The sequence below is a fragment of the Microcaecilia unicolor genome, chromosome 6 (assembly GCF_901765095.1).
Source record: "Microcaecilia unicolor chromosome 6, aMicUni1.1, whole genome shotgun sequence".
NCBI classification, from domain to species: Eukaryota; Metazoa; Chordata; class Amphibia; order Gymnophiona; family Siphonopidae; genus Microcaecilia; species Microcaecilia unicolor.
In genome coordinates this window covers 156,600,824-156,615,922 of record NC_044036.1, presented here as the reverse complement: position 1 = coordinate 156,615,922, position 15,099 = coordinate 156,600,824, and the positions used below count along the sequence as shown (strand labels likewise).

The following is a 15,099-nucleotide window of genomic DNA, read 5'->3' as shown; positions in this document are numbered from 1 at the left end:
TGTCCCACTGCTTCTGTATAACCTATTCTATAAGAGACCAGTTTCCACACAGCTGTTCTTAGTAATCCAATTTTAGTTGAAGGTTTAAAACATGCTCCAGATCTCAGTAATTTTATCAACAGTACATCAAAACTCTTGACAAGTACAAGTCAATGGCTGACTAAATTGTGATTGGAAACATATTGGTCAGGGTATAAATGTGACCCTATTTCTGCAGACGACAGCAGGAGACGGTCCAAAGTTATGCTTGGCTCTGCTGCAGACTTCTTACTGGACATCAATGAAACGGACCTTAGCCTCCTGACTGCCAGCATTAAAGCTCCATCTGGCCGTGATGAACCTTGTCTCCTGAAAAGATTACCAAACAATCATGTTGGTAAGTTTTGGCATGGGGGTGGGGATCCACTACAACACCTGAAGTCACCATCTCCTCGGGAAAAAAAAATCAATATAAATTTGAATACCAAAGAAAAACAAAGCCATTTATTAGGGTCATGGTAAAGTTTAACTGAATAAGCAATCGCTTAGATGTCAAAAATGAAATACTGGACTATAGTATATTCACCCACTCAGAGCCATAACACTGATACGCTAGGAGACCTAATGAAGGACACCTAGGCCAAGATGCACTAAAAAATCGTTAAAGCCCTTCCCTTACCGATTCCCTTAGCGAATCGGTAAGGAACAGGAAAGCATCAAGGAAAAGGAATGCAAATGAGCTGCTCGTTGTAGCTCACTTGCATTCTCTATTCCATCGGTAAACTGTCGGCCGGTTGAGCATGCGCAGAGCAACCAAGCGTTATGCTGGCTGCTCTGCGCATGCCAAATACGCCTCTGTGATGCAACTCGATCGTAGCAGGAGAGTGCAGTTGAGGACGTCCATCCAAAAAGACGTCCTTTTTGGACGTCCTCCACCCCCCAATAATAAAAACGTCCTTTTTGGACGTGCTTCACTCAGCTAAGAGACCTTGAAGTCTTTGAGCCAATCACGTGTTTAGCTGAGCTAAACGCGCTGTGATTGGCTCAGAGATTTCCAGGTTTCTCAGCTGAGTGAAGGACGTCCAAAAAGGATGTTTTTATTATTGGGGGGGGGGGGAGGATATTCTTTACAGACGTCCCTGACGAGCACTTGGCTTTCTTTTTTTTTTTCTCTTGCGCCGCAGCCCCGGCCTCCCCATCCCCCTCAGTCTGCCACCGGGCTGGGCCCTCACAGCGCCTCTCACCTCCGTGTGAAGGCGCTGCAGCAGGCAACAGCACATCGCTTCCCTTCGGGCTTCCCTCTTTCCCTCCCTGTGTCCCGCCCTCGCAGAACTTGCGTCAGACAAGGGCGGGCCAGGGAAGGAGAGAGGCCCGAAGGGAAGCGATCTGCTGTTGCCTGCTGCAGCGCCTTCATAGGTGAGAGGCGCTGTGAGGGCCCAGCCCGGTGGCAGACTGAGGGGGGCAGGGAGGCCGGGGCTGCGGTGCAAGGGAAAAAAAAAAGAAAGCCAAGTGCTCGTCAGGGACGTCCATAAAGAACGGTAGAGGGGGGAGCGGCGGCAATGACAACAACCTCAACCTCGGGAGGGCAGAGGGGGCGCGGAGGATGGCGGAGAGGCCAGGGCTGCAGGAAGCTGTGATTTCAATGCAGGGGGGAGCGGCGACATCAACCTCGTGGGGGGGGGACGGTTGAAGAAAAAAACTAAAAAGAGAGCCAAGTGCTCGTCAGGCACGTCCTTGAAGGACGTCCATGTTAGGCACTTTAGAAGGACGTCCCTGACGAGCACTTGGCTTTAATTTTTCCCTTCCCTCTTGCTCTTCTGAGCACTTGTTGGACGGTTTTTTTTTTCCTTTCCGATTCTCTCACAGCAACCCCAACGAGAGGTGCAGACCTCCTGTTAGGTTTTCCACGGTAAGGGGAACGGAAAACGGTAGTGCATCTCATTATAATAGTTTGCAACGGCAGTGCATCTGATTATAATAGTTTGCATTCCGTTTTTGTTAGCTGCTACCATGGCAGGAAAATGCCCTTTTGTGCAAGTCCTGGTTTACTACTTGTACGTTAAACTGGCTAGAACCAATTTAAAACCCACGTTAATGGCTCAGGTTTTTTTTTTTTTAGGCATCTACCCCCTAATGAAGAAAACTAATTTTTAGCTTGTGACTTCTGATAAAAGGCAACATTTTATTTTTTAACAAAGCCCCATATTCTGTTATACCTTCATCCAATTGAGTAGCTAAAATGTAGTAATAAAACATTCATGACTACATCTTGTGCTCCAAATTTATATCCTTGGGTATTCAAGCTTTATCCATAGCCGCAGGGGGGACAAAATTCCCCGGGCCTCCAAGGGGGGCCCGGCGCCGCAGTCCCACCCGCCCTCCATCGTCGACTGTCTGCCCCCTGCATTGAAATCGCAGTCTCACCTCCGTGAAAGCAGCGCTGCAGGCAGCAGAACGCCTCCCTTAGGCCCTCCTTCCCTCCCTGTGTCCCGCCCTCGTCTGACGTAACTTCCACGAGGGCGGGACACAAGGCGGGAAGGAGGGCCGAAGGGAGGCGTTCTGCTGCCTGCAGCGCTGCTTTCACGGAGGTGAGACTGCGATTTCAATGCAGGGGGCCCGGAGGGAGGGGGAACGGCGGCGACCTCGGGGGGGGGTGGAGGGGGAGCAGTGGCTGCGGCGATCTCGGGGGGGCGGAGCTGTGGCGATCTCAGGGGGAGGGGCAGTGAGGGTGGCAGGGGCGGGCCCCCGGGGGTGGCCCGGCCCCAGCCCCAGCCCAGTCTCTTGGCGGCCCTGGATTTATCAACGGTGCTATTAAGCGGATGCCACACTCTGTGGTCTAGTTTGGGATATTTGCATTGCATAGAACAAAGTTAATGTGTTCACAATAGTTGCATCGCACATGAGGACTTGCATGGTATGTTTACTTCTGAAGCCTTATTTTGGCACATTGAGACTACATGTTCCTCGGCTTTTTTCTTTATCACTCCAAAATGTAGAATGATCTCCCCCTGTCAGGTCCAAGTCATCTTTTCTAAAGCTTAAGCAATTGTTGAAGACTCACTTTTTTCAGCTGGCTTTTGGGCCCATGACCCCACCCTCTAGTGGTTTTGGGGAACTGTTGTCGCAGGCCTGTGCACCTTGGTGGTTGCTATTTGCTGACTGTTGTGATTCTTATGCAAGTGCTGTCCTATTTGAAATGGAGTTCCTCTTTTCTTTTTTTTTTGTTAACTGCTTTGATCAATTGTGTTTTTTATTAGTGGTATATTGAACTACTTAAACTATAAGTCTGCCTGGCTTGCTTCACAGGTATTTCCTTTATTCCACGAGAAGTTGGTGAGCATCTGGTGAACATTAAGAAAAATGGTCATCATGTACCCAACAGCCCTGTGACGATAATGGTTGTGCAGTCAGAGATTGGAGATGCAAATCGGGTGAGGGTTTCAGGACCTGGATTAAGAGAAGGGCGCACGTTTGAGATGTCTGATTTCATTGTTGATACACGAGATGCAGGTTGGTGTATATACAGGATAAATATATTATGGTCTGCTCCTAATAGCAAAATGAAGACCTTATTAGTCTGAAGTAGACTACAGGTATTTTGTATTGACAATATTTCTATACTTTGTATACTTGCAACATCCTAATGAGACCTTTTTCCAACATCTGCAAAAGATGTTCAGTACCAACAAGAATCGGAGCTTAGATTTCTTCACTTGTGTTGATATTGCATTGTATATCCTGCATTATCTATTGTAAGGCGGTCAATATAACATACGTAAAATTTACAAACATAAAAGCAATAAATATTTCAAATTCATTATTGAAAGATTTGCAACCTATGACTTTCAGAGCTTGCTAGGGCTGCTACACCCAAAAGCCTGTCAAAATAGGCCTTTAATGGTTTTCCTGAAAAGTCAATTGCCTCAGTTCTAGACCAAGTTTTAAGTCTGTACAAACCAAGTGCACATCCTGTAACAAGACAATTGTCTTCAGTTGTTGTTCCCCAGCAATAGGCCTGGAGCTGGGCAGGCTTTCATATCTCTTGGTTCAGATGTAAGGATCAAATTGGTCCTGTTTCTATGGCACATCTAATAGTCTAAGACAGCGGTTCCCAAACTGTGCTCAGGGGTGCCACGGCAAATCCTGAACTCCCTCCCACCGCCACCCGAAACCGCTGCTGCTCCCTCATTGTCTTTTTTTTCTTCCCTGCCCCGTGAGTCCTGCGTCTCTCCTTCTTCCTTCCGCCGGCTCTCCTCCTGTAGCCCCAGGCTCCTGTACCTCTCTGGTAGCAGCAATTGAGATGGTTTTCCACCAAGGTCGGAACTGCCCTGTTCTCTGGAGCGTCCCGCCTACTTTGATGCAACTTCCTGTTATCCGTGTAGGTGGGATGCACCTGAGAAGAGGCCTCGATGCTGATGGAAAACTTTCTTAATCATCACCACTGCTGGAGAAGTACAGGGGACTGGGGCTACAAAGGAGAGTTGGCGAGAGGGAGAGATGCAGGGCTCACTGGGAGTGGGGAATACAGACTTCATTGGAGGAGGAAGATTGAAGGGGAGAGAATTCAGACTGTTCGGAGGGGGGCAGGCCTGGAAGAAAGAGGAAGAGATGTGGCACTCAAGTGGAGTAGGGTGGGCAGGATAGTATGGGAAGAAGGGAAAAAAGAAGGGAGAAGCTGAATATGGGGAAAGACAAGGACAAAGAAAAGCTGCTGGGCAGGGAGGAACATTGGGACAGGAAAAGGGGGAGATGGAGACACAGGGGGGCAGAGAAGGCCCCCAGGGCTGCTCCAGGTGAAGGTCAACAGTGGAAAAAATGTGGGGGGGGGGGGGGGAGTAAAGAACTGTAGGGGGGTGGAGACCTATGTGACAGGGGAGGGGGGCGCCACTCAGACACTAAGGGTGCCGTGAGCTGAAAAAGTTTGGGAACCTCTGGTCTAATGGTTAGAGCAGCAGGCTGGTTAAAATCCCACTGCTGCTCCTTGTGACCTTAGGCAAGTCACTTAACCCTCCAGTTCTCTAGGAACAAACTCAGATTGTGAGCCCTCAGACAGAAAAAAATGCCTACTGTATCTGAATGTACATAGCTTCAATAGCTTTTGCACTTGCAGGCAGTATTATAAAATTTAAAATACTGCATGCTCATTGCAGATAGCCTCTAGCCTGGAAACCTGACTACACCAGGACTGGCTTGAAACTGCTATAGTAGAGTGTAGAAAATACATCAGATGGATGGTTTCCTTCATAGACCTAGTGCAGAGGACACAAAGGGTAGGGAGGAGCTGATCCAGCACTATTACCTGGAGTAAATTAACAATGCATGGCCCCTTTCCCCAATCTCCAATGTATCTTCTTTCACTGTCATTTACCCCCCCCCCCCCCCCAAACCAACTGTGTGCTTCTCCGTATACACTACTTAAACCAAGGTTCTAGTTCTGATCAGGTAATAGAAATAAAACAAAAGACAATGATGCCTTTTTTAATTGGATCATCTTATTTTCTTTTCTTTGTTTAAACTAGGCTATGGTGGACTTTCTTTAGCAGTCGAAGGGCCCAGTAAAGTAGATATTCAAACAGAAGACTTGGATGATGGTACCTGTAGGGTCTCATATTGTCCAACGGAGCCTGGTGTTTACATCGTTTCTATTAAGTTTGCAGATGAGCATATACCAGGTAAAGGAAAAACCATTGCTTCAAACTCCTAATTTGATTTGTTTGTAAACAAAATAAAACTTAATTTCTCAAAGATTGTTGTAATATATTTACTATCATCTCACATTTGAGATCTAACAAGAACTGAGGCTTTCTATGGTGGCCTGAATTATTGATGTTTAAGATCCATTAGGTAGGGATTAACATATAAAAGTGGTTCACTTCACTGGATTCAAGAACCAGTTCTTTTCTGCCTTGTGGAGGGACCCAAGTTTATATGCTCCATTTAACATGGACTGGGATACTGTGTAGTGTTCATAGCTCCCAAGGGAATAGAACTATTGAATAGGGAGATGCCTAGAGGCTCGATTTAGGACCCATGATTGCAGGGTTCCAGAAATCCTGATCAATGAGTTCAGCTTAGACTTGGCTTTACAGTGACTGTACCAAATTTGGGATGGGGAAAAAAAAATCTTGCACCAGAGGACTTCAGTTCTGATTTAGCTGGAAGACCAAAAGTGCAAGGACAAACTGCCAGGTGAAGGAACAATCAAAATACCCACAAGCATGAATTATGACCAGCCCTTTTAGACATGTAAGTTTTGGTAATAGGCAAGGAAGATTGTACTCCAGACTGCCTGTGTATAGCCAGAGAAAGAAAAACTTGTTGGCTACAAATACCTGAAAACTGGTCCTTGGCGCATTTGTAAGCCATTTCTCAATGGTGCCTTTACAGTTTGTGCTCAGAAGAGTTAAAAACCAGTGTATCTGAATTTGAAACTTGATTTTTGGCCTGTGTTAAGCTAGCTAGTTGATCACTTAAAAAATGGTGATCTAAAGGAATCTAGAAAATGAGACCCTGCCCCAAAGTTCCTAGTCCAAGTTGGGAACCTGAGATAGTGGGAGATTTTGTGTAGGGAATAATGAAGGCTTAGCAGAATTTGAACCCTGCTGTCCTGGCTTCCATTCATTACTCGGCTCATTAGGCTATAAGAACATAACAGCCCTGCATGCTAGGACAGGCCAATAGTCCATTTAACCCAATATTGTTAGTGGCCCAGAGCTGCGAGTATGACTCTCAGATGTAAAAGTTCATGTATCTACAGTGAGCATTAAATGTGCTATAATCTGGGCCCCTCTTAAATCTGTAGTCTCTTATGTCCTTTCCCTTTTTCATTCTAGCACCTTAATTTAAAACATCTCTAATGCCTTTCCAGTCAAGAGATCAAGAGATCACAATCAAAAATATTGTATACACTGTTGAAACAGCAGCTATAAGATTTATCTGGCAGTGAACTATGTTGAACTCCTAATCAGTGTTGCCTTAAAAATCCACCTATTGAGAGGCGGGAATAAAGTAGCGCTCTATTTTTTGTAGAATCCTTGTATTAACTTTCATTATTATTAACAATTAATATGTACTCATGGTCGTACTTGCACATATTCACCAAGGGCTCTCTTTTGTTTAGGTAGCCCATACACTGTTAAAGTAAGCGGAGAAGGAAGAGTGAAGGAGAGTATTACACGACCAAGACGGGCCCCATCTGTTGCAACAGTAGGAGGCATCTGTGATCTTAACCTGAAAATTCCAGGTAAGTCGCAAGCTCCTGGAAAGAGTTTCATTTGCCGCCTTTACTGAGAAATGACATTTTCAAAATGGACCATACCTGTAGCTTAGTCCTTGGAAGCTGAATTTCTACAATCCTGTTTAAGACTTTAGTGTTTTCCAAACAAAATCTTGTCATTCTTTATCATTCTATAGTTGCATGGTTCAAATAGCTTTATCTTGGGAGAACCTTTTCCCTTTGTCATGCAAATTTTTTTTTTTTTTCGTTTAAATCTCTTTATTATACATTTTATACAAGCATATCACTTGCAAAAGAAAAATTCCACTATGGTAATAATTCTAAGGGAAATTATCTGTACACAGATTTTGTCATGCTAATTAACCTTTTGTCATATGCTGGATGGAAGGAGACTTTGGGGCTCATTTTCAAAGCACTTAGACTTACAAAGTTCCATAGTAACCTATGGAATTTTGTAAGTCTAAGTGCTTTGAAAATACGCCTCTTTATAAGCTTATTTAAGAGCTCATTAATGCTGAGCACTTGAGTAGACCAGCTGGCATTAGGTAGAACTCTCTTTGGCCTTTGGGGTCCAGTCAGTTCAAAGGATGCAGGGTATGCCCTTGGTTCTAGGAATGTTTGAGTCTGAGCTTAGTGATGTGCACTCAGTTTGTAGTGTCCTGCATTCTGTGAATGGGAAAATGTTGTTGTTCAACTGACATGTCAATGGAGAAACATGCTTTTGGTTTCACTTGGTTAAAAAAAAAAATTGAAGAAAATGTGCGACTTAAAACTCAGAACGTTGATTTACATTGGGATCTAGCTTTATAGTTCAAAGCATTTAAAATTGTGGCAGGTTTGACACAGCAAATTGACATTTTTGTAAGGCCCTCCATTTAGATTTATAACCCTCCCTCCCCTCCCTCCCCTCCCTCCCCTCCCTCCAAAATCCTTTCATTTGGCAAGGGTACCAAAAAAACAACAAGGCAAGCGATCTGCAAGATCCAACATGGAGAATAAACGAGCAGATCAAAGTGACATCCAAAGGATTTTATTAGCGATTCGGGCAACCGGGCAGTGCCCAAGGGCCCAGAGGCTCTGTCTGGATGTCTGCCATACACTACAGTCCTCCCTGGTCCTACCTGTAAAGGTGTGCCACTGGTGATCTAGTGGCCTCTGCGGGGGAGGAGGGACATGTTCTTTCCTGTCTGTTGTGCTGCTGCTAGTCCCCTTGCCTGGCACTGCCGTATTTTAAAAATGGTGGCTGAGACTCCCTGCAGAAGTCTTGCGAGACTGTTGAGACCCATTTTGAAAATGACGGCCCTGGCAGGCAGGGGAATAACGGCAGCACAGTGGGCAGGAAACTGTGCTTCCTCCTCCCCCCATAGAGACCACTAGACCACCAGGACCCTTCAGGTAGGACCGGGACAGATGGGGCATCAGCTGCGGCAGTAAGGGGGGGTGCCCAGACCACCCTCAGTGCCCAAGGGGGCCCAGACTACTCTGCCCCCCCTGCCAACTTTCATTCTTGCTTTTTCATTTGGGCATGCAAGGAATACTCCTAACTCTTGTGACTTGATCAGTAGTATTGCTTGGTAGCCAAAGTACAAAACCACCACTAACTTCTCGACTGTCAAAAGTCTTCATTTTGTGTAAAGTACCCTTCCAGTAGAGGGTGTTGGGCACAAATAGTAAAGAAACTATTCTGGATAATAAAATTCATTTTTTGGTCTTTAATTTTTCAAAAACTAAACAACCTACAGAACCAATGGAAGATGTAAACCCAACTTATAGCCAGAGACAGCTATGAACGGGCAATTAGCGAGCAGTTTCAAACAGGTTTCAGGCTAGATAAGTCTGTGCCTTAATGATTCTACTTCCTGTTGGTAACCAAGGACAAGCCAAAATTCCATTTTATCCCACTAAAGTTCCTTAAGAACGTATCTCCAGTTGCATTATTCAGCACAGCAGTTTTCAGAGATGAATTATCCATTCATTTCTCATGAAGAAAGGGGCTCTGCTCCATCCCTAACCACTCACTTGCTCCACACAGTCAATATGATTAAATTCTAACACTGCACACTGAATTTCTTTACTTCTCACTAAACACCATTTTGCTTAATTATATAGACTGGTCACTTGCCTGGCCATACTAGTTTGACATGTTTTATTCTTTTGCTTAGAAAACCTGTGTCCTGTCTCTGTCTCACAAGATTGCATGCTTTTAAAACATGAGTTTGTATATTTCCCACAGCTTTAACCTCTGGCCTGTTAACCTATTAATGCCCAACGTTCCCACATGAGATTTTATTATGGGAACATTGAGCACTAATGGGTTAATTTATCTTGCAGTAATGGCCATCTAACCCATTTGACAATAAATCAAACCAAATTCGGGGTAAGAACTCCATAAAAACAATATCAAACATATACAAAATAAAGGGAGCTCAACTGCTGACAGATGACATCAGTGCTCTGTCAGTGCAGGAGGAAAAAGCCTCAAGAATCTCACTTACGTTCAAGACACATAGAGCAGGGCTGCTTTATCATTGGCAGGGAAAAACCTCCTATAGTGCAATTGACAGCAAAAACGCCACTAACAAAACTACCCAGGCTAGAGTATATGAAAATGTAAACTTAGCTTAAGGGTGTCTTCCTCAGTTTCTGTTTTCCAAAAACGACCACAGTCATTTTTGGAAAAGCAGCCCTGCTCTGTGTCTTGAACGCAAGTGACCTTCTTAAGGTTTTCCTCCTGCACTGACAGAGTACTGATGTTGCAGGGGCGTAGCCAGAGTTTGGCAGGAGGGGGGTCTGGAGCTGAAGTGAGGGGGCACATTTTAGCCCCTCCACGGCACCGCTGACCCTCCCCTGCCATTTTTTACCCCTCCCGCTGCCACCAGCACCTTTGACCCCCCCCCCCCGTGCCAACCCTCCCCCGCCAGCGGGGGTCCCCAACCCCTGCCAGCCGAAAGTCCTCTTCTCCGGCGCGGCCGCGTTGCTGATCTGCAAGGGCAGGCTTCTGTTTCTGTGAGTCTGACGTCCTGCCCTTGCAGATCATCAACGCATCCGCGCCGGAGAAGAGGACCTCGGCTGGCGTGGGTTGGAGATCCCCGCCAGCAAAGGTACCCGACAGCAGCGGCAGGGCCAAATCTACGGGGGCCCATGTCCCCTTGGCCCCATGTAGCTACGCCCCTGCGTCAGTCAGCAGTTGAACTCCCTTTGTTTTGTATACATTTAACCCATTTGTCAGATACATTTTGTCTTTGTATTGTTTGGTAGTAATTTGTTTACTTGCGAACTGAATATAACAAGTGTTAAGTCTTGCAGTCTTTTTTTTGCCTAGAAAGCAGGTACAGTGGAGTCTGCCTTGCCCTGAAGTTCAATGGTCCATTTAGTACAGCTAAAATCAAAGCACCAGTGAAACATGTTGCCAAGTCAGTAATCCTAACTGTGCCTGTGTGTTTAGGAATTGACAGTCGCGACATGGCAGCTGTGGTTACTAGCCCATCTGGAATTACAAACGATGCAGAGCTGCTTGATCTTGGTAACAACACATACAGCGTCCGTTTTGTACCACACGAGATGGGGGTCCACACAGTTAATGTGAAATACAGAGGACAGCATGTGCCAGGCAGCCCCTTCCAGTTCACGGTTGGACCTTTGGGTGAAGGAGGAGCTGAAAAGGTGCAAGCTGGAGGTCCAGGACTGGAGAGAGCAGAGGCAGGGGTTCCAGGTAAACATTTGGCAATGACTGTGTTGCAGTCCCTTCTGCTATAATCTTTAGAGGTTAGTCTTTGATGCTTGCTGTTAAATGAAATGTAGTATTAAAAACCAAGATTGCTGTCTAACTTGCTTACAATTTTTTTTATTTGTACAATCTGTAGATTGAAACTGATTAATTTTATTAGTAGCAGCCTTTTTGGAAACCTCCATGAAGTTGTTGGAAAAACAACTATACCAGGGAATTTGCAAGGGAGGGGGGAATGATCAGCTTCCTCCAACTTACTCCTCAGGGCTTCAGCAACATTTTGTAGCTATCCAGTGTTTGCTACCCCCTTATTTCCCATATATGGGTTGGGCAGTTTATGGTCCCAATTTGCTCAGAAAGGAGGGTTCAGGTTGACACATATTAGTACAGCTGTCCCATGTTTAGATTTTTCTCCCAGTTAAGTTATCTTTCTAAGCAAGTACTATTAGAACACTTTCTTCCATAATGTTCCCGTTTGCTAAGTTTACAATATGGGAGATGTGATTTGAACAGTGACAGGGCCTCATGAGCCCCTAACTTCACTAGCTTTCCACTATGTCTTGAGTTGTCTGAGAAGCAATGGCATTCCTTATCCCTCCATCCTACTATGTAGTGTGGAGTGATTCCTTAAGAGGAAAGGCATTTTATATTTACGGAATTTCTCATGGTTAACAGCGGAATTCAACATCTGGACAAGAGAAGCTGGGGCTGGAGGACTTTCCATTTCAGTAGAAGGTCCAAGCAAAGCAGAAATTACTTTTGAAGATCGTAAGGACGGATCCTGTGGTGTATCCTACATTGCACAAGAACCTGGTGTGTAAAAGTCCAAATTAAAAATGAAACTAATTGAACTAAAGGGCAATATTTAGGCTCCACCTTACTGAGTTTCCCTTCTTTTTATAGGCGATTATGAAGTGTCGATCAAGTTCAATGATGAGAATATTCCAGACAGTCCATACATGGTTCCAGTCATTGCTCCTTCAGATGATGCACGCAGACTTACTGTCACTAGCCTTCAGGTGAGACATAAGGAAACATCTTTTGGGCTTTACCACATGACTGATTGGGGCCTTGTTCTGAGATTTTCACATGTTGTAGATTATATAACTGAAAGTATAAACTAGGTCCTGGAGAGACTAAGATCCCAGCCCTTCTATTCCTCATTTGGAAAGCAAATTTTAGAGAATCTGCATTCTGGAGAGTGAGTAGTAAACTGTATTTCATCTCTAAGCCTTTGACATTCACCCACCATTTTTCTAGATAGATAAGCCTTTCTGAAAAGTAATTTTATGTGACGCAACTTTGCTGGTCAGTCCCAAGCTTTTTGATAGGAACTGAGCACATTCTCACTGGACTTCTATTTTTTTTTTCCCTTGTCCCTCCCACACAGCCCCATTCCTTCCTTCCTTTGCAGTTTGCCTGCCACATGCAGGCAACATTGGTCAGACTGAGGTGCAAATCTTTTGACTGGAAAATTAGCCACCTCTTGACTTACGCATCTTCCAGAGTGTGGCAATGACTTCCCAATCTCCATGTTAAGATGGTCACCTCTCCCCTTTTAACAAGGGGGTGGAGTGTCTTGGAGACTGGATGCAAAAGGAGTTGACAGCTCAGTTTAGTTAGTACCCATTAATCCCTGGTCACTTCCTAAGCAAAAAGGAGACCCTGCCCTTGGACGAGGATCTAATGCAGTCAGTGTGGTACTGAGATGATTTCTTTGTGTTTCATTTAATGACTTCTGACAGTGTCTACATTCAGTTAAAAACTAAAGAGGGAGATAAACTGGCAGAAATTTTATATCTTTAATTCACTACTCAGTCTCTGCTTTCTTGTGTTCTGTGATTTCATTCTAATCCTGCCTGTTGTGCTGTTTATCTTCACAATTCTTGGCTAAACTTATCTCCTTCTTCAGGATTTAGCTGGACAGATTGTAAGGTAATGTACAATCTTTACTCCTTTTAAGTGGTGGCAATGGGGGAATTTGTGTAAATGGATCATGTATTTTGAACTGCAAAGCGTTTTCTAGCTAATCCTAGTAGACCACTGTTGCTGTGTCTGTTATGTAACTATTTTTTTTCAATAAAGTTTTATTAGAATAAAACAAAATTATCAAAACACTCCCAAATTAAAGTATTAGAAACTCCTCCCACAAAGGACACATGGACTCTGCAGTGCCCCTCTTACACCTCAATCCACTCTCCCCCCCCCCCCCCCCCCCAACACTTTAACCCTCCTGCTCAACATTGGAAAATAAAAGGGCAAGATGAGTCCAATTAATTTATCTGGATCATAACGTCCAGGAAGTTGATCAGTGAGTATTTCCAGGTCATGAAAACGAGCTAGTCGCCAACCAGTACAGCTCTGTAGGACTAGGTGTTTTTTCTAGTGGGCTGTGATAACACCTTTCGTTGTAGCCACTCTTTTAAGGTGAACCTGCCACCTGAGACCTGCTGTGTTACTCGGGCCCAACAAACAGGCTGTAACTGTTTTCTTAATCCCCATACCCCTTACACTGAATAACAAAAATGAAATCACTGGCACAGTAGCTTATAGCAAATGCATGTCAGATTATATAACCTGCCTCTACCAAACAAGATTGGATTATCCCTCATTAGCCTCCAGACCAAACTGCAGTATTTTTAGAATGTTTACTGCTGTTCTCCCATTAGCACCTAACCCAGTTTAGTAAAAGTGTCTATTTTCGGCCCTTGATGACTGGCTGCCTCTGCTTGCAGAGTACTGAAATGATACAAAGACATCCTATAAACAAATGGGATATGAGGCACTCACCTTTCAGAGGTGATAGGATATGAGGAGAGCTTTTAATAAAGGGGTCAGATCACATGTTGTCTACTTCAAATGTGTGCCTTTATAATTACCTTAGATATTGTATAATACACCTAGAAACATGACGGCAGTTAAGGGCCAAAAGGCCTGCCTAGCCTTCCCTTCCTCAGCAACCACTAACTCTTCCTAAGGGATCCCACATTCCTATCCCACACTTCCTTAAATTCTGACAGGCCTGGTCTCCACGACCTTCACCGGGAGGCCATTCCACGCTTCCACCACCCTTTCTGTGAAGTATTTCCTTAGATTCCTTCTAAGCCTATTTCCTCTTATTGTCATCCTACGCTCTCTTATTCCAGAGTTTTCTTTCATTTGAAAAAGGCTCACCTCCTGTACATTAACGCCACTGAGGTATTTAAATGTCTCTGTCATATCCCCTTTCTCCTGCTTCTCTTCTAGCGTATGTATACATGTTGCGATGATTTATGAGCCTGTCCCTAACATTTTATGGCAGAGACCTCTTACTAATTTTGTATCTGCCCTCTGGACAGACTCCATCCTGTTTATATCTTTCTGTATGTGTGGTCTCCAGAATTGCATGCAGTACTCCAAATGGGGTCTCACCAGAAGACTTATTAAAGGGCACTATCACCTTCTTTTTTTTTTTTTTTTTTTTTCCTGCTGTTGGTCATCACTCTCCTTATACACCCAAACATCCATCTGTCTTTGACTGTTGCCTTTTCTACCTGTTTGGCCACCTTAAGATCATCAGACACAATCACCCACAAGTCCTGCTCTTTTGTACACAGAACCACTTCACTACCTATACTGTACTGTTCCCTTAGATTCTTGTAATCCAAGTGCATGACCTTGCACTTCTTAGCATTAAATTTTATTTGCCAGTTGTCAATTTTTCAGGCCATTCTTCAAACTTCACTAGATCCTTCTTCATGCCATCCACACCCTCAGGGTTATCCACCCTATATTACAGAGCTTTGTATCATCCGCAAAGAGATGAACCTGTCAAGAAAGTCACATCTCTGCTCCTCCTTCCCCCAACTCAGCAACATTCAATCATATAGGGCTAAATTCAGTAAATGGTGGCCAAATTTAGGTGCTGAAAAATTTGTTAAATGCTATTCTATAAACGACACTCTGAGTTGGGCACTGTTTATAGACTAGTACTTAGAGCCGGGATTCACTCCCAATTTTGGAACCAGACTGTTGGCATTACAACATTGTGCCTTGATATTCCACTTGTTGCTTCATGTTTTGACATAAGTACATAAGTACATAAGTAGTGCCATACTGGGAAAGACCAAAGGTCCATCTAGCCCAGCATCCTGTCACCGACAGTGGCCAATCCAGG

The 15,099-nt window shown here is 44.5% G+C and overlaps 1 protein-coding gene across 9 annotated transcripts in view; it reads left to right on the top strand.

The window, feature by feature from the left end:
* The window catches only part of FLNB (filamin B), a 223,423-nt gene that overhangs the window by 190,593 nt on the left and 17,731 nt on the right, over positions 1-15,099 (top strand). For all 9 annotated transcript variants that reach the window (XM_030205341.1, XM_030205340.1, XM_030205337.1 and 6 more), the window contains 7 exons: positions 218-376; positions 3,286-3,489; positions 5,499-5,651; positions 7,100-7,222; positions 10,662-10,928; positions 11,619-11,756; positions 11,847-11,962. In XM_030205341.1, the coding sequence (XP_030061201.1) occupies positions 218-376; positions 3,286-3,489; positions 5,499-5,651; positions 7,100-7,222; positions 10,662-10,928; positions 11,619-11,756; positions 11,847-11,962 (1,160 nt within the window). The remainder of the gene's footprint in view (positions 1-217; positions 377-3,285; positions 3,490-5,498; positions 5,652-7,099; positions 7,223-10,661; positions 10,929-11,618; positions 11,757-11,846; positions 11,963-15,099) is intronic.